The 23,677-nt window shown below is 43.7% G+C and overlaps 1 protein-coding gene across 1 annotated transcript; it reads right to left on the bottom strand.

Annotated features, from left to right (window-relative positions):
* Positions 1–420: 420 nt before the first annotated feature.
* Positions 421–7,237, bottom strand: LOC106566530 (E3 ubiquitin-protein ligase TRIM17-like). Its single transcript, XM_082959865.1, has 3 exons — positions 3,333–7,237; positions 3,114–3,209; positions 421–3,002 (listed from the first exon to the last, which is right to left on the bottom strand). Exons 1-3 carry the CDS (start codon positions 3,732–3,734, stop codon positions 2,880–2,882), a joined length of 621 nt encoding a protein of 206 aa, XP_082815991.1. The 5' UTR covers positions 3,735–7,237; the 3' UTR covers positions 421–2,879.
* Positions 7,238–23,677: the final 16,440 nt, after the last annotated feature.

Here is a 23,677-nt window from a genome sequence, read left to right as displayed (position 1 = left end):
TTTAACGCTTAAAAACTATGAGAAATTGATGAATAAGATATTTGACTACTGAAGTGCCATTTCTTACCGATCTCTACAAATCCTTTGAATTGACGTCAACACAGACTGGAGGAGTTACTGACTAGCTATTGTGACTAGCTTAGCTAACGAACTAGCTACGTCAGTCACAGCGCACATGACCAGAATGATACATCAATGAACCACCAAAGCCACACCCCATTTCTGTTCGGAAATTGAGAAAAAGGCAGAGTTGGACCATTTGTCATGCCCAAAGTCAACCTTGAATGTGTCTAAATGCTAGGTTTATGAAACTGAACTGGAGTTGACAGAGGACAGTAAGCAGATATCTTCCAATTTATGGCTCTGGTCAATTCAGCACCATGGACAGCAACAACAAAAAAATCTTATTATTGACATACACATATTTAGCAGATTTTATTGCAGGTGTAGCGAAATTCTTGTGTTCCTTGCTCCAACAGTGCAATAATATCAACTATACAGAATTGTAAACCAGTCAACTTCAGCAGCAGAAAATTCTATAGTACCAATAAAAAGTTTGGACACAAATACTAATTCTAGTGTTTTTCTGTATTTTTACTATTTACTACATCAAAACTATGAAATAACACATATGGAAATATATTTGATATGTCATATTCTTCAAAGTAGCCACCATTTGCCTTGATGACAGCTTTTCACACTCTTGGCATTCTTTCAACCAGCTTCATGAGGTAGTCACCCTTTTTGCATTTCAATTAACAGGTGTGCCTTGTTGTAAGTTAATTTGTGGAATTTCTTTCCCTCTTATTGCGTTTGAGCCAACGTGTTGATTTGTTTAACACTTTTTTGTTTACTTCATGATTCCATATGTGTTATTTCATAGTGTTGATGTCTTCACTATTATTATAAAATGTAGAAAATAAATAAATAAATCAAATCAAATTTATTTATATAGCCCTTCATACATCAGCTGATATATCAAAGTGCTGTACAGAAACCCAGCCTAAAACCCCAAACAGCAAGCAATGCAGGTGTAGAAGCACGGTGGCTAGGAAAAACTCCCTAGAAAGGCCAAAACCTAGGAAGAAACCTAGAGAGGAACCAGGCTATGCGGAGTGGCCAGTCCTCTTCTAGCTGTGCCGGGTGGAGATTATAACAGAACATGGCCAAGATGTTCAAATGTTCATAAATGACCAGCATGGTCAAATAATAGTATTCACAGTGAACAGGTCAGGGTTCCATAGCCGCAGGCAGAACAGTTGAAACTGGAGCAGCAGCATGGCCAGGTGGACTGGGGACAGCAAGGAGTCATCATGCCAGGTAGTCCTGAGGCATGATCCTAGGGCTCAGGTCCTCCAAGAGAGAGAGAGAGAGAGAAAGAAAGAGAGAATTAGAGAGAGTATACTTAAATTCAAACAGGACACCGGATAAGACAGGAGAAATACTCCAGATATAACAGACTGACCCTAGCCCCCCGACACATAAACTACTGCAGCATAAATACTGGAGGCTGAGACAGGAGGGGTCAGGAGACACTGTGGCGCCATCCGACGATACCCCCAGACAGGGCCAAACAGGCAGGATATAACCCCACCCACTTTGCCAAAGCACAGCCCCCACACCACTAGAGGGATAACTTCAACCACCAACTTACCATCCTGAGACAAGGCCGAGTATAGCCCACAAACCCTGGAATGAGTATGTGTGTCCAAACTGTTGACTGGTACTGTACATTGGACTAGTTTTTACATTCAGTCTGTAAAGAGCAAGATGGTGTCTCCACCCCAACAAACCAACTCCTAAAACAAGAGCCCGGAATTGTCTGTGTGTACAGTATACAGTGCCTTCAGAAAGTATTCACACCCCTTGACTTTTTCCAGATTTTGTTGTGGTACAGCCTGAATTTAAAATTTATTAAATTGGAAAAAAGAGTCACTGTTGAACACAAAATACTCCATAATGTCAAAGTGAAATCGTGTTTTTCAAAATGTAAATTTTTTTTTTTTTCTTGAGTCAACAAGTTTTCAACCCTTTTGTTATGGCAAGCCTAAAAAGGTTCAGGAGTAAACATTTGCTGAACAAGCCACATGAAAAGTTGTATTGACTCACTCTGTGAGCAATAATAGTATTAAAAAATATATTTTTGTATGACTACCTCATCTCTGTACTCCACACATACAATTATCTGTAAGGCCACACAGTCCAGCAGTGAATTTCAAACACAGATTCAACCACGAAGACCAGGGAGGTTTTCCATTGCCTGGCAAAGAAGGGTACATATTGGTAGATGGGTAAAAAAAAAAAGAAGCAGACATTGAATATCTCTTTGAGTATGGTGAAGTTAATGACACTTTGGATGGTGTATCAATACACCCAGCCACTACAAATATACAGGTGGAGCTGGACTACAATTCAAGTGTGCAATCTAGTGCAGGCTTCAACCCTTACTTTCAAGCTCATGGCAGAGAGCCTTGTCTGCCAGTGGATGTCCTGTTTAACTGTAACTCCTCTCTTACACCAACAGCCCCCACCACACCCGCTGCTTATGCACAAGACCTGACCACACGATTCACATAGGCCCCCAAGGAGGCGGACCAGCAGTCTACAATGGCTAAACTGCAAATGAAACATCATTATGATTGTAAGGTGGTGTTCTGCCCATACAAGGAAGGGGACCTGGTTTCCCATGTGCTAGTCCATTTCCTGGCCCCTGCTGCTGGGGATCAGACAATACTGGGGCCTGGGGATCAGACAATACTGGGGCCTGGGGATCAGACAATACTGGGGCCTGGGGATCAGACAATACTGGGGCCTGGGGATCAGACAATACACCCACACAGGGTAACCCTAACCCCGCACACAATACTGAACCAAACGGGCTACCTCTTCTGCTCATCTTCCTCCTTCAGTGCAGCTATCCTGGCTCTTTCTTCCTCATGTAGAAACTGATGAAACTTCTTAAACCCCATCTTAATCAGCCTCTCTGTGTGCTGGGCCTGGCTCTGGAGACAGTAGAGAGGAATGTCAAAGATATCATCAATATCCATAATTCCACATGGTAATGATAAATATTTACAGTATCATTGTATCTCAGCTTCACTCTGTATTCTTACCTTGATGTGGTTGGCTGTTTGATCACATGTCAGTTTAACTTCTCTAAAGACCTTCAGTTTCTCCTGTAAGGGCTCCAGTGCAGTTTTGAGTTCCACCTGGAAAGAAACAACATTATAAAGAGATGCTGTGTGTAAGAGGAGTGGATTGGCACACAGATCTTTATTTACGTGACTATATGTACATGCTGTAAGTCAAGTAGTGTTAAATACATATCCTACCTTATGATCCAGTACAGCTTCATCTATTGGGCAGCAGTCATGGCTTTTATGCTTTTTTGAAGTTTGACACACAAAACAGATGGGCTGTTTATCCTCCAGACAGAAGAGCTTGAGATTCTCACTGTGCAGACTGCAGAGCACCTCAGCCCCTGCTGAAGCTCTCTGGCTTCTATCCTGTAAGTAGGACTCACACAGGTTCTTTAAAACCAGGTTACAGGGGGGGAATTCCATTGATTTCTTTCTGCAGACTGGACATTCCCAAGATGTCTTCTGTTTCCAGTATTCCTCCAGACAGGCTTTACAGAAGCTGTGGCTACACAACACGACCACAGGATCCTTGAAGATGTTACGACACACAGAACAGGAGAAATCAACCTCGGAGAGGGAAGTTTTAGAGGCCATGTCTCACGGCTTATCTTTCTGTTATGGCTTTGGAACAGAAGGTTTACTTTCACTTTACTTTCAAGTCTTTTGACGAAGGTTTACTTTTAAAAAGTCTAAATCTATATTTGGATGACGGTGTTCCTTAGCCTTCAATTGTTGTTTTGATTCTTGGTTGTTTACAAAGTTTATTGGTCCTTCTATAAGACAGTTCACTGAATATTTAATTGCTGAATGTTACAGCGCTGTTCTGTTGTGAGCTTTGCTCCTTCCTGCTGAGCAGGAGTAGGGTGGAAGTTGTCTTTTATATCAGTTTCAGTCTGTGCAGGACACTTCCACTAGATGTCAGTCTTTACTTAAATATAACTGGATTTTATTGCTTCAAAATGCCAGGTGTATGAAATTTACCAAATAAACTGATCTAAGGTTTCTCCTCATCTGACTTGACTGTTAGCTGAATTCTGAATATCTATGTCTCTGGTCAATTCAGCACCATGGACAGCAACTGTATGGAAGTGCAAAGCAGTCAACTTCAGCAGCAGTCTGCCAAGAGCAAGATGGTGACTCCACCCCAACAAACCAACTCCCCAAACAAGGGACAGGTATTCTGCTACAGAACATGTGAAAGTTAGTCAGAGACATTCACAAGTATAAACTTTCCTCTGTAACACTATCATCCAGCTTTCCCCCCCTCCCTCACCAATCCCTCCGTCAGCCAGGCAAGAGGATAGGAGCAGTGTTTGGTGGTGTTAATCTGTCTCTCCTCAGAACTCCAGAGTGAGGATCCTCAGAGTGCTCAAAGCTGGGATTCGGACTTTGTGGCCGCAGCCTGCGAGGAGACAGATAGGCCTGCCTGTTTTATATGTAAAGCTGCCAGCCATAAAGCACAGGCCCGCCGGGTATTTCACACAATTCTTTTGTCCCAGCCAAACTGTGGTGGGGTCCCAGCATCTAAGAGGCTTTGCATTCTGGGAGCAAAGGAGAGGGAACGGACGCTGAGGATTGTGGGTAAATTTGGACGGGCATCAGGCAGGCATTTGGCAGTCTTGCCTTTCTCCCACAGCGTTCGCTCTGACATTGCTCATCCATATATTTATATATTCTTAATTCCATTCCTTTACTTAGATTTGTGTGTATCAATCAAATCAAAATCAAATCAGATTTTATTGGTCACATACACATGATTAGCAGATGTTAATGTGAGGGTAGCGAAATGCTTGTGCTTCTAGTTCCGACAATGCAGTAATATCTAACAAGTAATCTAACAATTTCACAACAACACCTTATACACACAAATGTAAAGGGATGAATAAGAATATGTACATATAAGTATATGGATGAGCGATGGCCGAGCGGCATTGGCAAGATGTAGTAGATGGTACAGAACAGTATACACATATGAGATGAGTAATGTAGGATATGTAAACATTATTAAAGTGGCGTTATTTAAAGTGACTAGTGATACCTTTATAAGTCAATTTATTAAAGTGGCCAGAGATTTGAGTCTGAATGTTGGTTGCAGCCTCTCTATGTTAGTGATGGCTGTTTAACAGTCTGATGGCCTAGAGATAAAAGCTGTTTTTCAGTCTCTCTGTCCCAGCTTTGATGCACCTGTACTGACCTCGCGTTCTGGATGATAGTGGGGTGAACAGGCAGTGGCTCGGGTGGTTGTTGTCCTTGATGATCTTTTTGGCCTTCTTATGACATCGGGTGCTGTAGGTGTCATGGAGGGCAGGTTGTTTGCCCCCGGTGATGCGTTGTGCAGACCTCACTACCCTCTGGAGAGCCTTGCGTTTGAGGGCGGTGCAGTTGCCGTACCAGGCGGTGATAAAGCCCGACAGGATGCTCTCGATTAAGAATCTGTAAAAGCTTGTGAGGTATTATTGTTAGGTTTTGTTGTGAAATGTTTTGAAATTACTTACAGTTGAAGTTGGTAGTTTACATACACTTAGGTTGGAGTCATTAAAACTAGTTTTTCAACCACTCCACAAATTTCTTGTTAACAAACTATAGTTTTGGCAAGTCGGTTAGGATATCTACTTTGTGCATGACACAAGTAATTTTTCCAACAATTGTTTACAGACATATTATTTCACTTATAATTCACTATATCACAATTCCAGTGGGTCAGAAGTTTACATACACTAAGTTGACTGTGCCTTGAAACAGCTTGAAAAATTCCAGAAAATTATGTCATGGCTTTAGAAGCTTCTGATAGGCTAATTGACATAATTTGAGTCAATTGGAGATGTACGTGTGGATGTATTTCAAGGCCTACCTTCAAACGCAGTGCCTCTTTGCTGGAAATCATGGGAAAATCAAAAGAAATCAGCCAAGACCTTAGAAAAAAAATTGTTGACCTCCACAAGTCTGGTTCATCATTGGGAGCAATTTCCAAATGCCTGAAAGTACCACGTTCATCAGTACAAACAATAGTACGCAAGTAAAAACACCATGGGACCACGCAGCCGTCATAACGCTCAGGAAGTAGACGCTTTCTGTCTCCTAGAGATTAACTTTCTTTGTTGCGAAAAGTGCAAATCAATCACAGAACAACAGCAAAGGACCTTGTGAAGATGCTGGAGGAAACAGGCACAAAAGTATCTATATCCACAGTAAAACGAGTCCTATATCGACATAACCTGAAAGGCCACTCAGCAAGGAAGAAGACACTGCTCCAAATCCGCCATAAAAAAGCCAGACTACGGTTGGCAACTGCACATGGGGACAAAGATTGTAAAATAGAACTGTGTGGCCATTATGACTATCGTTATGTTTGGAGGAAAAAGGGGGACGCTTGCAAGCCGAAGAATACCATTCCAACCGTGACGCACGGGGGTGGCAGCATCATGTTGTGGGGGTGCTTTGCTGCAGGAGGGACTGGTGCACTTCACAAAATAGATGGCATCATGAGGATGGAACATTATGTGGATATATTGAAGCAACCTCAAGACATCAGTCAGGGAGTTAAAGCTTGGTCACAAATGGGTCTTCCAAATGAACAATGACCCCAAGCATACTTCCAAAGTTGTGGCAAAATAGCTTAAGGACAACAAAGTCAAGGTATTGGAGTGACCATCACAAAGCCCTGACCCCCATCCTATTCAAAATTTGTGGGCAGAACTGAAAAAGCGTGTGCGAGCAAGGAGGCCTACAAACCTGACTCAGTTACACCAGCTCTGTCAGGAGGAATGGGCCAAAATTCACCCAACTTATTGTGGGAAGCTTGTGGAAGGCTACCCAAAACGTTTGACCCAAGTTAAACAATTTAAAGGCAATGCTACCAAATACTAATTGAGTGTATGTAAACTTCTGACACACTGGGAATGTGATGAAAGAAATAAAAGCTGAAATAAATCATTCTCGCTACGATTGTTCTGACATTTCACATTCTTAAATTAAAGTGGTGATTCTAACTAACCTAAGACAGGAAATTTTTACTTGGATTAAATGTCAGGAATTGTGAAAAACTGAGTTTAAATGTATTTGGCTAAAGTGTATGTACAGTGCCTTGCGAAAGTATTCGGCCCCTTTGAACTTTTCGACCTTTTGCCACATTTCAGGCTTCAAACATAAAGATATAAAACTGTATTTTTTTGTGAAGAATCAACAACAAGTGGGACACAATCATGAAGTGGAACGAAATTTATTGGATATTTAAAACTTTTTTAAGAAATAAAAAACTGAAAAATTGGGCGTGAAAAATTATTCAGCCCCTTTACTTTCAGTGCAGCAAATTCTCTCCAGAAGTTCAGTGAGGATCTCTGAATGATCCAATGTTGACCTAAATGACTAATGATGATAAATAGAATCCACCTGTGTGTAATCAAGTCTCCGTATAAATGCACATGCTCTGTGATAGTCTCAGAGGTCCGTTTAAAGCGCAGAGAGCATCATGAAGAACAAGGAACACACCAGGCAGGTCCGAGATACTGTTGTGGAGAAGTTTAAAGCCGGATTTGGATACAAAAAGATTTCCCAAGCTTTAAACATCCCAAGGAGCACTGTGCAAGCGATAATATTGAAATGGAAGGAGTATCAGACCACTGCAAATCTCCCTCTAAACTTTCAGCTCATACAAGGAGAAGACTGATCAGAGATGCAGCCAAGAGGCCCATGATCACTCTGGATGAACTGCAGAGATCTACAGCTGAGGTGGGAGACTCTGTCCATAGGACAACAATCAGTCGTATACTGCACAAATCCGGCCTTTATGGAAGAGTGGCAAGAAGAAAGCCATTTCTTAAAGATATCCATAAAAAGTGTCGTTTAAAGTTTGCCACTAGCCACCTGGGAGACACACCAAACATGTGGAAGAAGGTGCTCTGGTCAGATGAAACCAAAATCGAACTTTTTGGCAACAATGCAAAACGTTATGTTTGGTGTAAAAGCAACACAGCTCATCACCCTGAACACACCATCCCCACTGTCAAACATGGTGGTGGCAGCATCATGGTTTGGGCCTGCTTTTCTTCAGCAGGGGCAGGGAAGATGGTTAAAATTGATGGGAAGATGGATGGAGCCAAATACAGGACCATTCTGGAAGAAAACTTGATGGAGTCTGCAAAAGACCTGAGACTGGGACGGAGATTTGTCTTCCAACAAGACAATGATCCAAAACATAAAGCAAAATCTACAATGGAATGGTTCACAAATAAACATATCCAGGTGTTAGAATGGCCAAGTCAAAGTCCAGACCTGAATCCAATCAAGAATCTGTGGAAAGAACTGAAAACTGCTGTTCACAAACGCTCTCCATCCAACCTCACTGAGCTCGAGCTGTTTTGCAAGGAGGAATGGGCAAAAATTTCAGTCTCTCGATGTGCAAAACTGATAGAGACATACCCCAAGCGACTTACAGCTGTAATCGCAGCAAAAGGTGGCGCTATAAAGTATTAACTTAAGGGGGCTGAATAATTTTGCACAGCCAATTTTTCAGTTTTTTATTTGTTAAAAAAGTTTGAAATATCCAATAAATTTCGTTCCACTTGATAATTGTGTCCCACTTGTTGTTGATTCTTCACAAAAAATTACAGTTTTATATCTTTATGTTTGAAGCCTGAAATGTGGCAAAAGGTCGAAAAGTTCAAGGGGGCCGAATACTTTCGCAAGGCACTGTAAACTTCCGAATTCAACTGTATATTGCTGCACTGTTGGAACTAGAAGCAAAGGCATTTCACTACACCCACAATAACATCTGCTAAACACGTGTATGTGACCAACAAAATTAAATTACATTTGATTTGATTTAACCTTCTCGGCCTCGGCGTCCCGCTAGCGTGACAACTTCCGGTGAAACTAGAGGGCGCGCAATTCAAATAAATAATCATAAAAATTATGGATATTAAACATTTAGGTACATATAAGTATCTTATATCGGTTGAAATCTTAAATTCTTGTTTATCTAACTGCAATGTCCGATTTACAGTCGCTATTACAGCGAAATCATGCCATGCGATTGTTTGAGGACGGTGCCCTACATCAAAACATTTTTCCACTGGCACAGGTTGTAACGCCCTGGCCATAGAGAGGGGTTTTTCTTTATTTTGGTTAGGCCAGGGTGTTACATTGGATGGGCGTTCTATGTTCATTTCTCTATGTTTTGTATTTCTTTGTTTTGGGCCGTGTGTGGCTCCCAATCAGGCACAGCTGAAGCTCGTTGTTGCTGATTGGGAGTCACACATAAGGAGCATGTTTTTCCTTTGGGTTTTGTGGGTAATTGTTTCTGTTAGTGTTTTGCACCTGACAGGACTGTTTGGCTGTCAGTTTTTTTTTTTTTTGTATAGTATTCTCTTTGTTTGTATTAAATATCAAGATGAACACTAACTCCGCTGCACCTTGGTCTTCTTCCGACGACAGCCGTTACAGAATTACCCACCACAAAAGGACCAAGCAGCGGAGGAAGGAGCAGCACCAGGAGAGCAGCATGATGGACTCATGGACGTGGGAACAAATCCTGGACGGAGAGGGACCATGGACTCAGGCTGGGGATTATCGCCTCCCGCAGTGGGAGATCGAAGCGGCGAGAGCGGAGAGGCGATGGTATGAGGAGAGAGAGCGCAACAGGCACGATAGGCAGCCCCCCCAAAAATGTTGGGGGGGCACACGGGGAGTGTGGCAGAGCCAGGATTTAATTCTGGGCCAACTCCCCGTGCTTACAGGAGGCAGCGCAGTACTGGTCAGGCACCGTGTTATGCGGTAAAGCGCACGGTGTCCCCAGTACGCGTTGATAGCCCGGAGCGCTACATGCCAGCCCCCCGCAAGTGCCATGCGAGAGCAGGCATCGAGCCAGGACGGGTTGTGCCAGCTCAGCGCGTCTGGTCTCCAGTGCGCCTCCTCGGTCCAGGTTATCCTGCGCCGGCGTTGCGCACTGGGTCCCCAGGGCGCTGGGAGGGTCCAGTTCGCCCAATGCCTGTTCTTCGCCCGTGCCGGGCCGAAGTGGGCAGTCAGCCTGGAGTATGGGTAAAGAACGTAAAGGCTAGAACTCCAGTGCTCCCCCACAGCCCGGTTTATCCTGTGCCTCCTCCTCGGACCAGGCCTCCAGTGGATCTCTCCAGCCTAGTCCGTCCTGTGCCACCTCCCAGGACTAGGCCTCCAGTGGGTCTCCCCATCCTGGTTAAGCCTGTGCCTCCTCCTCGGACCAGGCCTCCAGTGGGTCTCCCCATCCTGGTCCGTCCTGTGCCACCTCCCAGGACTAGGCCTCCAGTGGGTCTCGCCAGTCAGGAGTTGCCAGAGGCCGCCCGCCAGGTCAGGAGCTGACAGAGTGGCCCGCCTGTCCGGAGCTGCCAGAGTGGCCCGCCTGTCCGGAGCTGCCAGAGTGGCCCACCTGTCCGGAGCTGCCAGAGTGGCCCGCCTGTCCCGAGCTGCCAGAGTGGCCCGCCTGTTCGGAGCTGCCAGAGTGGCCCGCCTGTTCGGAGCTGCCAGAGTGGCCCGCCTGTTCGGAGCTGCCAGAGTGGCCCGCCAGCCGGGCGCAGCCATCGCCGCCCGCCAGCTGGGTGCAGCCAGGATCGTCCGCCAGCTGGGCGCAACAAGGGTCGCCCGCCAGCCGGGCGAAGTCAGGGTCGCCCACCAGACCTTCGGCGTGGCCAGGTGCGCCACCTAAGAGGGCGACGCCAAGGGTGGGGCAGAGGCCACGTCCCGCACCTGAGCCGCCGCCGTAAGAAGGCCCACCCGGACCCTCCCCTTCAGTGTCAGGTTTTGCGGCCGGAGTCCGCACCTTGGGGGGGGGGGGTACTGTAACGCCCTGGCCATAGAGAGGGGTTTTTTGTTCTTTATTTTGGTTAGGCCAGGGTGTTACATTGGATGGGCGTTCTATGTTCATTTCTCTATGTTTTGTATTTCTTTGTTTTGGGCCGTGTGTGGCTCCCAATCAGGCACAGCTGAAGCTCGTTGTTGCTGATTGGGAATCACACATAAGGAGCATGTTTTTCCTTTGGGTTTTGTGGGTAATTGTTTCTGTTAGTGTTTTTCACCTGACAGGACTGTTTGGCTGTCAGTTTTCTTGTTTTTTTGTATAGTGTTCTCTTTGTTTGTATTAAATATCAAGATGAACACTAACTCCGCTGCACCTTGGTCTTCTTCCGACGACAGCCATTACACAGGTTTCATAAATTCACAAATAGCGATTAAATATTCACTTACTTTTTGAAAATCGTCATCTGATTTGTCATCCAAAGGGTCCCAGGTATAACATGCAGTGTCATTTTGTTAGATAAAATCCTTCTTTATACCCAAAAGTCAGTTTAGTTGGCGCCATCGATTTAAGTAATCCACTCATTCAACATGCAGAGAAAGGAATCCAAAAATCTACCACTAAACTTTGTTTCAACAGGTCAAAATACGTTTCTATTTATTCCTCGGATACCCTAAAATGTAACCAAACTGTAATATTTCTTATGGAAAAAAGTATGTTCAACCGATTTTAGCAGGTGCGTCCTGTCTTCATGGCACGCGCAAACACAAATTTCCAAGACTGTGTCCTTGTACTAAAACTGATATTTCTTATTCGTTTTTGAAGTTACAAGCCTGAAACCTTGAACATAGACTGCTGACACCCCGTGGAAGCCATAGGAATTGTATTCAGGGAGTTAATTTTCAATTTGACCTTGGTCTCTCCAAAAGAAAAATATCTGTTTGGTTTTTCTTTGGATATTCTCCTACCATATTTTATGTTATATTCTCCTACATTGTTTTAACATTTCTACAAACTTCAAAGTGTTTCCTTTCCAATGGTACCAATTATATGCATATCCTGGCTTCATGGCCTGAGCAACATGCAGTTTACTTTGGGCATGTCATTCAGGCAGAAATTGAGAAAAAAGGGGCCTAGCCCTGAGTCTTGTTGCTGCGTCCTGCACTTTAATGATAGAAAGGTATTGACAGAGGAGAGGACTGCTCTCTCTCTCCATCCCTCTTTCATTCTCTCTATCCCCCTTTATAAGAAGGTCTGGGTTAGTTAGTGAGCAGGGATATGGCCGGTAGGAGACAATGTGCGGGGTTATCACCCATTGTCAATTATTGGTTTGATCAAATAGGAGATTTTTGATGTGCAGGTTAAAGAGCCTGCGTTGGGTTTGATAAGTCAGTGATTAATTAAACATTGCAGCCTGGGCCAATCACATTGTGGTTGGCAGGTAGCTGAGCGGTTAGAGCTTTGGGCCAGTAACTGAAAGGTCACTAGTTTGAGTCCCTCAGCCAACAAGGTGAATTTTTGTTGTTGTTGATGTGCCTTGTGCAAGGCACATTAACACTAATTGCTCCAGAGTTGCCAGTGTGACCGCACTCTCTGAGGGTGTCTCAGGGGCTGCTGGGATATGAAAAAACACATTTCCAATTCATGCATATAATACACACTTGTACATGTGTTAAATAGGACAAATGTAGAGAACAACCAAAGTATTATTGCATCAGCCAGAAGCCTCTTTTCCCATACCAGTTATCATATTGACTTCTTGAGGATTTAGTGGATGGCCTTGTTGTCATCTCTGGGTCAATGTTTTGCAATTGAACAGTTAATGAAACAAGCAGTGAACAACTCTATGATGCACATACGCTCTAAGGATGGTGATTGTGAATGGTTTCAAAGAGATACAGTACCATCCCCTACACTATGTTCGCAATTTACCCAAGGCAGCTGTTGTCAACACAAGACGTTCCAACACACCTACACATCAAAGTCTTATGTGTTTATTACATCCAGGCCTCAGTAAACTGTTAGAGATGGAGTCAAAGATATCTCTGTCATGTTTTGTCACCCGGGAGATACATGGCCACCTCGCGTCACCACACTGATGCGCCGAATGCAGAATGCAACGACAAAGACGGGATATCTCGTTTCACTCAGCCTTCTTTTAATTTCCTGTTACACGGAGCATTGGTTTGGTTCTCCGGGCTAACAGTTCCCCTTTGAAGAATGATTTGAAAATATACATTTTAATAAGGAGCACCGAAGCACAGCCAATGAGAGAGCAGAAGGAGCTAAAAGGAGATTGCATATCTGAAATTAGCTGATGGAGGGAAGGTGGGAGAATGAAAGAAAGAAGCAAAAATAATGGATTGATTTGTAGCAGCAAAGTGGTTTTTGTTTAATTGAAGTGGCCGTAAAAAAAATAAAGAGGAATGTGATGCTTTGGGCAAAACAATTCAGTGTGTGCTCTGAATATAGAGCAGTCCAGGTGCTGTTTTAATCTTCTCACTATAATGCAACTCTCAGAAAACCTTGCTGTTTGATGCTTGTTCTTTTTTTCCACATAATGAATCAGAGACAGACATGTTGCTGCCTCAGTCATTTCACAGAGTACGTTTAAGAAGAAAAAGTTACACATATGCTTGGAATGAGTTACCTTATGATAATAAGATCAGCACTGGGGTTCTCATGGTTTCTAACATCATCCTTGTATCAAACTGAACCAAGGCATAAATGAATATGTACGTGTGTGTGTGTGTGTGTGTGTGTGTGTGTGTGTGTGTGTGTGTGTGTGTGTGTGTGTGTGTGTGTGTGTGTGTGTGTGTGTGTGTGTGTGTGTGTGTGTGTTTGTGTGTGTGTGTCCGTGCGTGTGAGTCTGTCTGCTTAAGGATTACTTACTATTCAAACATGAGAACTCAGCCAGTCTCTTGAAGTTACTGTGAATAATCTTAACATGGTTTACCAGCGCCAGTCTCTCTTCCTTAATCGCTGTGGAAGGAAGAATAAGCTCGGGAAGAGAGGAAAGGGAAAAAAAATGTTTTTCGTTCTGAAGGTTGCCAGGAAAATTTAAAACGGCAACAGCAATGGGTAGGCTTACACTGAAACTTCCAGGACCATTTTCTGTCCAACTAAACTCAGTAGCCTCTTCTATAGCATTACCAGGCAGGATCCCTCTTTCTCTCTAATCTATCTTTCTCTCCCCCATCCCTCTATCTACTTCTCTCTTTCTCTCCTCCCTGTCTCTCATCCATCTTCCTCCCCTTTCTGTCCTCAGTGCCATGCTATAGGCATCTATTACAGTCATACTGTAGTGTTTTAAGACAGAGGACTCGGTAGCCTATTGAGTTGGTGTGGAGCAGTAACAGTTGACAGAGACAGTGTCAGTAGAGCAGGTGCAAAAACATGTGGTATTTAAGTGACTGGTTCCAGAGTTGAGTATTTTCAAAATGTCCAGATGGCAAAATATTATAAAAATAGTTGACAAAAATATATACCGTTATCTTGAAAAACAATAAACTTACTCAATAGTATTACATTTGCATTACATTTTATTAATTTACCAGAGGCTCTTATTCAGAGTGAGTTACAGTTAGTGTATTCATCCTAGCTAGGTTAGATAACCACATATCACAGTCATAGTTCCACAGTCTTTGTCATGTTCCAGTCTGCTTAGGGGGCTGGCTCTCTCACAGGCACCAGTGGAGGCTGGTGGTAAGAGCTGGAAGAGGACAGGCTCATTGTAATAGCTGGAATATAATACATGGAACAGTATAAAACACATCAAAAATGGAAACGACATGTTTGACTGCGTTCCAAACGTCCATTCCAGCCATTACAATGAGCCCATCCTCCTATAGCTCCTCCCACCAGCTTCCACTTACAGGCACCAATGTGATAGCAGCTGGGTCTGGTCTGCTTAGTTCACTGACTGTATATGAACTGAAAAAATGTGGGAGTGGGATGTCTCGCTTCCTCTTCCGTCTCTGATAGAACCTACATTTTCCCCCAATAAAGTAGCTATCAGCAAAGGCAATGTGGTTGGCCATATAATCTGTTAGTGCTCTGCAACAACATAGCTGAATATAATCTGGTAGTGCTCTGCAACAACATAGCTGAATATAATCTGGTAGTGCTCTGCAACAACATAGCTGAATATAATCTGGTAATGCTCTGCAAAAATATAGCTGAAAATAATATGGTAGTGCCCTGCAACAATATAGTGAACCTCTCCTATCTGAATATAATCTGGTAGTGCCCTGCAACAACATATATGAATATAACCTGGTAGTGCTCTGCAACAACATATCTGAATATAATCTGGTAGTGCTCTGCAACAACATATCTGAATATAACCTGGTAGTGCCCTGCAACAACATATCTGAATATAATTTGGTAGTGCTCTGCAACAATATAGTGAACCTCTCCTATCTGAATATAATCTGGTAGTGCCCTGCAACAACATATATGAATATAACCTGGTAGTGCCCTGCAACAACATATATGAATATAATCTGGTAGTGCTCTGCAACAACATATCTGAATATAATCTGGTAGTGCTCTGCAACAACATATCTGAATATAATCTGGTAGTGCTCTGCAACAACATATCTGAATATAATCTGGTAGTGCTCTGCAACAACATATCTGAATATAATCTGGTAGTGCTCTGCAACAACATATCTGAATATAATCTGGTAGTGCCCTGCAACAACATATCTGAATATAATCTGGTAGTGCTCTGTAACAACATATCTGAATATAATCTGGTAGTGCCCTGCAACAACATATCTGAATATAATCTGGTTGTGCCCTGCAACAACATATCTGAATATAATCTGGTAGTGCTCTGCAACAACATATCTGAATATAATCTGGTAGTGCTCTGCAACAACATATCTGAATATAATCTGGTAGTGCCCTGCAACAACATATCTGAATATAATCTGGTAGTGCTCTGTAAAAACATATCTGAATATAATCTGGTAGTGCCCTGCAACAACATATTTGAATATAATCTGGTAGTGCCCTGCAACAACAAAGCGAACCCCTCCTATCTGAATATACAGTGCCTTCTGAAAGTATTCAGACACCTTGACTTTTTCCCCCAAAAAATTTCCAAAGCGAAAACTGATTTTTTTTAATAAAAAATGAAAAGACCTTATTTACAGACCCTTTGCTATGAGACTCGAAATTGAGCTCAGGTGCATCCATTGATCATCCTTGAGATGTTTCTGCAACTTGATTGGACACCACCTGTGGTAAATTCAATTCATTGGACATGATTTTGAAAGGCACACACCTGTCTATATAAGGTCCCACAGTTGACAGTGCATGTCAGAGCAAAAACCAATCCATGAGGTCAAAGTAATTGTCCGTAGAGCTCAGAGACAGGTTTGTGTTGAGGCACAGATCTGGGGAAGGGTACCAAAAACATTCTGGAGCATTGAAGGTCCCCAAGAACACAGTGGCCTCCATCAGAAGTTTGGAACCACCAAGACTCTTCCTAGAGTAGGACACTCGGCCAAACTGAGCAATCGGGTGAGAAGGGCCTTGGTCAGGGAGGTGACCAAGAACCCAATAGTCACTCTGAGAGTGCCCCAGATTTCTTCTGTGGAGAACATTCTAGAAGGACAACCATCTCTGCAGCACTCCACCAATTAGGCCTTTATGATAGAGTGTCCAGACAGAAGCAATTCCTCAGTAAAGGCACATGACAGCCCACTTGGATTTTGCCAAAAGACACCTAAAGACTCTCAGACCATTAGAAACAAGATTCTCTGGTCTGGTGAAACCAAGATTGAACTCTTTGGCCTGAATGTCAAGAGTCACGTCTGGAGGAAACCTGCACCATCCCTACAGTGAGGCATGGTCTTGGCAGCATCATGCTGTGGGGATGTTTTTTAGCGTCAGGGTCTAGGAGACTAGTCAGGATCGAGGGAAAGATGAACAGAGAAAAGTACAGAGAGATCCTTGATGATCCTTGATCCCTCAGGACCTCAGACTGGGTGAAGGTTCCCCTTCCAACAGCACAATGACTAAGCACACAGCCAAGACAACGCAGGAGTGGCTTCGGGACCAGTCTCTGAATGTCCTTGTGTGTCCCAGCCAGAGCCTGGACTTGAACCCAATCGAACATCTCTGGAGACACCTGAAAATAGCTGTGCATCAACGCTCTCCATCCAACCTGACAGAGCTTGAGAGGATCTGCAGAGAAGAGTGGGAGAAACTCCCCAAATACAGGTGTGCTAAACTTGTAGAGTCATGCCCAAGAAGACTCGAGGCAGTAATCACTGCCAAAGGTGCTTCAACAAAGTACTGAGTACTGAGTAAAGGGTCTGAATATTTATGTACATTTGTTATTTCCGGTTTTTTTTGTAATACATTTGCAAAAATCTCTAAAAACCTGTTTTTGCTTTGTCATTATGCGGTATTGTGTTGATTGATGAGGAAAAAAACTATTTAATCAATTTTAGAATAAGGCTAACAAAATCTGGATAAAGTCAAGGGGTCTAAATACTTTCTGAATGCATTGTAATCTGGTAGTGCCCTGCAACATCATACTTAATATAATCTGGTAGTGCCCTGCAACAACATAGCCCACCTCTCTTAGAATGAGGAGCACAGGCATCCTAAAAGGAATTACCCTAATTTAGCTTAAACCATTCACACCAGTAAACAGGTAAATTCTTAATGAACTTCTTTCAGACCAATCATCTCTCAGGCCCATCATCTGTCAGGCCCATCATCTTTCTGACCCATCATCTTTCAGACCCATCATCTCTCAGGCCCATCATTTCTCAGACCCATCATCTCTCAGACCCATCATCTCTCAGACCCATCATCTCTCAGGCCCATCATCTCTCAGGCTTATTATCTCTCAGACGCATCATCTCTCAGGCTTATTATCTCTCAGACCCATCATCTCTCAGGCTTATTATCTCTCAGACCCATCATCTCTCAGGCTTACTATCTCTCAGACCCATCATCTCTCAGGCTTACTATCTCTCAGACCCATCATCTCTCAGGCTTATTATCTCTCAGACCCATGATCTCTCAGACACATCGTCTCTCAGACCCATCGTCTCTCAGACCAATCGTCTCTCAGACCCATCGTCTCTCAGGCTCATTATCTCTCAGACCCATCATCTCTCAGGCCCATCATCTCGCAGGCCCATCATCTCGCAGGCCCATCATCTCTCAGGCTTATTATCTCTCAGACCCATCATCTCTCAGACCCATCATCTCTCAGACCCATCAATCATCTTTCGGACAAATCATCTCTCAGGCCCATTATCTCTCAGGCACAACATCTTTCATACCCATCATCGCTCAGACCCATCATCACTCAGGCCCATCATCTCTCCAACACCATAGTCATCACTTCCGGGCCTGACACATGACATGGAAGATTTTTTTTCTGTTTACCTCAGAGAGGACAGCATCCAAACGACTGAAAACGCACTTTATGTCTAAACTAATGAACGTATGAACGGTACACAGTGTCCTTTGCCCCCGTCTGACGAGCACTGTTTTCCCGCAGTTCTGTTAATGTTACATCTGCTATCCAATGCATCAACATATTACACATCAATTTTAAGCTAACAAATTGCACATGATTTACAATACAATGATAGCATAGCCTATATTAAAAACTCTGATTAATACTTTTATTTCCATTTTGACCCACATTTTAATTTCATAGACAATCAGGGGAAATACAGAATATCTAAAGTGTCATTGAAATACAAGCATTAAGATCCATGCAACAAAGCGTACAAGCTGTAATACTATGCTAACATTAATTCAGCCATTTTCATTCAACACCAAAAACTCATCCCACCAGTAGGTGGCAGTCATATCATTGAGGGGTCCTGGCGTTGGAGACGGGGCCTGAGACATGAAGGCCCTGAGTCATAGATGATGGCTGCAGTTAGACAATTGAAACAAAGTGAAACAATGCTAAACATGTCTAAATACAGGGCATTCGGAAAGTATTCAGACCCCTTGACTTTTTTCACATTGTGTTACAGTATGTTACAGCCTTATACTAAAATGTATTAAATTGTTGTTTTTTTCCCTCATCAAAACAATACCCCATAATAACAAAGCAAAAAAAACGTTTTGGGAATTTTGCATTACAAATAAAACACAGAAATACCTTATTTACATACGTATTCAGACCCTTTACTATGAGATTCGAAATTGAGCTCAGCTGCATCCTGTTTCCATTGACCATCTTTGAGATGTTTTTACAACTTGATTGGTCTAAACATGTGATAATGGTAACCAGACTCTGGTGTTTACGTTCACTCAATATATAAAGCACAATGTTTGATGAGACTAGCAAAAGTATAGTTCATTTACAAAGCAATGTTTGCACGTTTCATGCAAGTTTCATGCAAGTCAAACTATATAACCCTCTCAGACTTACCCTGGCACTGAGAGAGTCTGGATGTGCAGTCTCTGCAAGAAGATGCATGGCTGCGTTCAGTATACAAAAACAGAATAGAGTGTTGAATTGAACGGAAACGCTACTGTACTGAACGACTAGTTGAAAAACGAGGATTGGTTGGGTTGTGGGTTGAAAATGCACTGCTGCCTTTTAAATACGTCACTCATTGCTTCAAGCCACACCCCGGCACACCCACCGAACGGAGCAAACGTATCTCAAAGTCTGTGTAACGTCTGCTTCAAACTCACACTCTCAAACACATAGATCCCCTGAACGCAGTTTACTCTCCAGATCCTAATCACCTGAATTTGAATCACCTGTTCACACACCTGTATGTCATTATCACACACTATTTAGTTCAGTTCTTCGCACCCCATCACAGTAAGGTATTGTTTGTTTTGTGACACATGGCTTTCAGAGCTCTGTTTTTCCCGTGATCTACTCTTCCCGTGTATGATAGTTTTTGTCTGCCTCACTAACGATGCCTTTTGCCTATTCCCTGCCTGTACTTTAGCCTATCGGATTTCCTGTTATCAACCTATTGCCTGATCTCCCGGATGACATTACTAGCCTGTTCCCTGCCTGTACTGTTGCCCTTTTGGACCCTTGTGTATGACTTTCTGCCTGCCCCTGGACCCAGCTACCTGCTTCCTCCTGTGGTCCTTTACAATAAACACCTGCTGCATCCTGCCCTTGAAACCAGCTCTCTGTCTCCCCTTGTGTTCATTACAGTCTGTTCAAGAATATACAAGAATGTTTTGGGAAAACGTGTCGTTCAGTACAAACCGTTCCGCAAAGTATTTTGTATTATTTTATTTTATTAGGATCCCCATTAGCTGTGCAAAGCCACAGCTACTCTTCCTGGGGTCCACATGAAATAATAAAGAACATTAATAGACAAGAACAGCTCAAGGACAGAACTGCATACTTAGCAAACATTCAAGCAAACTGAACGCAACCCAGTGAAATATACATTACTAAAACACAACAATCCACCCACTCTCCTACTCCACCTCTTTTCTCTCATACTCCACCTCTTTTCTCTCCTACTCCACCTATTTTCTCTCCCTCAACCTCCTTTCTCTACCGCCCTACACCTCCTCCTTCCTTCCACCCTTTTATTTCCCAGTCTTCACTCTGTTCTCTTACTTCTTTGTCTTTCTCTCCCTTGCTCTTCTTTCTCCATCTCTCCCCCATCTCTCCCTCTCCGATCCTCTCATTTCCAGACTCCTCCCATCCTCTCTGTCATTCAGCTATTTTTGGGTAGGGCAGCTTTAATTATGCATGTTGTCATAGTGCTTTTAGTATTACTGCCTGTTTGAGAGGGCATGGGGTTTGTGTGTGTGTGTGTGTGTGTGTGTGTGTGTGTGTGTGTGTGTGTGTGTGTGTGTGTGTGTGTGTGTGTGTGTGTGTGTGTGTGTGTGTGTGTGTGTGTGTGTGTGTGTGTGTGTGTGTGTGTTTGTGTGTGTGTGTTTCTGTATGTATATGTGTGTGTGTTTGTGTACAGTCCATGGTTCTGTCTGCATGTCTAGGTGAGATTGCTCTGTGTCAGGGCAGAAACCCATCATGATGATGGGGAAATGGAGAAGGCCAGGCAGGGTGCCTGCTGTACTGTGGTCTTCAGGGCAGCGAGCAGCAGAAATAGTACAGTAGAGACAGGCACAAGAGACCATCAGAGAGATGTCACAAAGCTTCCTGTTCCTTCAGACAGTGTGACGTGTGATTGGAGGGGGTCCAGATACCCATATGCTAGGCTAGGCTATATTTGTAGTCCTTAATCAGGTTTTAGTTTTCTGTCTTGTGTTTGGGGTGGGGAATTGTTTTTTTATCACTGAAGAACAAAAGGTGCGAGATTTTTCAGTGTCGTTTTCAACCTATCGACTTATGTTTTTCTCTGTCCAGGGAAAAATAACTAGTGGTATTTGTCCAAAGTCTAGTTGTACAACACTAAGTAAATAGAGCTGCGTAGTGAGAGTGGTGGCGTTTCACTCGTGGTCAATGATTTCCACCAGGATCCTTATCAACAGATTATATGGCCCAAATAATCTCCCTCTTTTCCTCTCCCTCTCATCCACCCTTCCTGTCTTCTCTCATTTATTGGGCTGTCTATTTCCTCCACCCTCCCTCCCTCCTTCTCTCATTTACTGGGCTGTCTATTTCCTCCACCCTCCCTCCCTCTTTCTCTCATTTACTGGGCTGTCTATTTCCTCCACCCTCCCTCCCTCTTTCTCCCCTTTTATTAGGTGTTTTTCTCTTCCATTCTCTCTCTCTCGCTCTCTCTCGCTTTCTCTCTCTCTAATTTTCTCCTTTTTCTCTCTGTCTCCTCATTTTGTGTTCTCCCTTTATCTCCCTATAGCTGTCTCCGATTTCTCCCTGTCTTCTCTCTCCTCCACCCCCTCCTCTCACTCTGACCCTCTCGTTCCCTCTCTCCTCTCCCAGCCCTCTCTATTGTGTTGATATAAGACCTAATTTCTTGGCTAATCATAGTTCGTGTAGCTGTGACACAGTCTAGCGGCAGTGGGTTTTATCTGGCCTCTCACATGGATGGCATGATCCTTCCTTAGATAATGCACAGAAGCTTCTATTTAACAGGGGCCTCTGCTACAACACACACACACACACACACACACACACACACACACACACACACACACACACATTGTGCTGCATATGCACTGACTGAAAAGAAGGTCCACCAGTATTCACCAACTAAATATAACTCACTGTATAACTGACATTGTCCAGAAATTGTTTATTTTGTGTTGGCCTTTCAGAATGACTGTAGGTCAAAGATAACAGAGGACAATCCTCAGCCCTGTCGGTGCCCGGAGTCTTATACAATCTAATTCAGTTTCATAAATGGCTTTATGTTCCCATTCTTAACTGTGTGCAGAATAAATGATTGGTGTATAATTGCTTTAAATTGCAATTATGCTCAGTAATATGCATTCCACTGTGCAGATTCCTTTAATGACAAATTAATCTTTACGGCCCCATAAGAAAGCCTGCAGCAATGCTCTCTCTCTCTCTCTCCCTCTCTCTCTCTCTCTCTCTCTCTCTCTCTCTCTCCCCCTCTCTCTCTCTCTCTCTCTCTCTCTCTCTCTCTCTCTCTCTTTATTTCTTGCTCTCTCTCTCTCTCCCTCTCTCCCTCTCTCTCTCTCTCTCTCTCTCTCTCTCCCTCTCTCTCTCTTTCTCACTCTCTCCCTCTCTCTCCCTCTCTCTCTCTCTCTCTCTCTCTCTCACTCTCTTTCTTTCTCTCTCTCTCTCTCTTTCTCTTTCTCCTGCTCTCATTCTCTCTCATGCTGAAATTGCTGTTTTTCTCTGTATCGACTGAGTGATAGATACAGGATACAGGATCTCTGTCTCTCCCTTTGCCTGTCTGTCTTAGGCTGGAATTCAACCGTTTTTCAACTGATAACAAATACTTCTGTGGTTCTTGTGTGTGTGTGTGTAGTCAATCTTTTTACCATTTCATTTGTACACTGCGTACAGGGCACACTATATGTTGGGTTATGGGTCACAGGTTATGTACAGTATATAGGCACACAGGCAACTCTGAAACCCCATATGGGTTTCTTCTAGGCTATGGATATCATATACTCAAGGTACTGTTGTCATGTTGAAGAAAGGGGGACAGCCATTTAAAGGGGAACTCCACTCAAAAAATATATTTTGGAAGTCCGCTGTTGATACAGTCCCAGAATGTTTTGCATGTCAGCAACAAAGCAGCAACTTTGCTTCTTGAAAGTCCAACTTCATTAAATATATTGAAATATGGCACTATCCTTTCTATCTGTTGTATATTGTTGCATTGTGTATATTTTGATCCATGACGGTGTAACTTTTTATCAGGTAGTGCTATTCCATCTCACCAAGGGCAGAGGGCTGCTCTGTTCCCCTACAGGCAGAGGGCTGCACTGTTCCCCCACAGGCAGAGGGCTGCTCTGTTCCCCTACAGGCAGAGGGCTGCTCTGTTCCCCTACAGGCTGAGGGCTGCACTGTTCCCCTACAGGCAGAGGGCTGCTCTGTTCCCCTACAGGCTGAGGGCTGCTCTGTTCCCCTACAGGCTGAGGGCTGCTCTGTTCCCCTACAGGCTGAGGGCTGCTCTGTTCCCCTACAGGCAGAGGGCTGCTCTGTTCCCCTACAGGCTGAGGGCTGCTCTGTTCCCCTACAGGCTGAGGGCTGCTCTGTTCCCCTACAGGCTGAGGGCTGCACTGTTCCCCTACAGGCTGAGGGCTGCACTGTTCCCCTACAGGCTGAGGGCTGCTCTGTTCCCCTACAGGCAGAAGAGGGCTGCTCTGTTCCCCTACAGGCAGAGGGCTGCTC

This window comes from Salmo salar, chromosome 13 (genome assembly GCF_965601325.2).
Source record: "Salmo salar chromosome 13, fSalSal1, whole genome shotgun sequence".
NCBI classification, from domain to species: Eukaryota; Metazoa; Chordata; class Actinopteri; order Salmoniformes; family Salmonidae; genus Salmo; species Salmo salar.
Note: the sequence above shows the minus strand (reverse complement) of the source record. Positions and strands in the feature narration are given on the sequence as shown.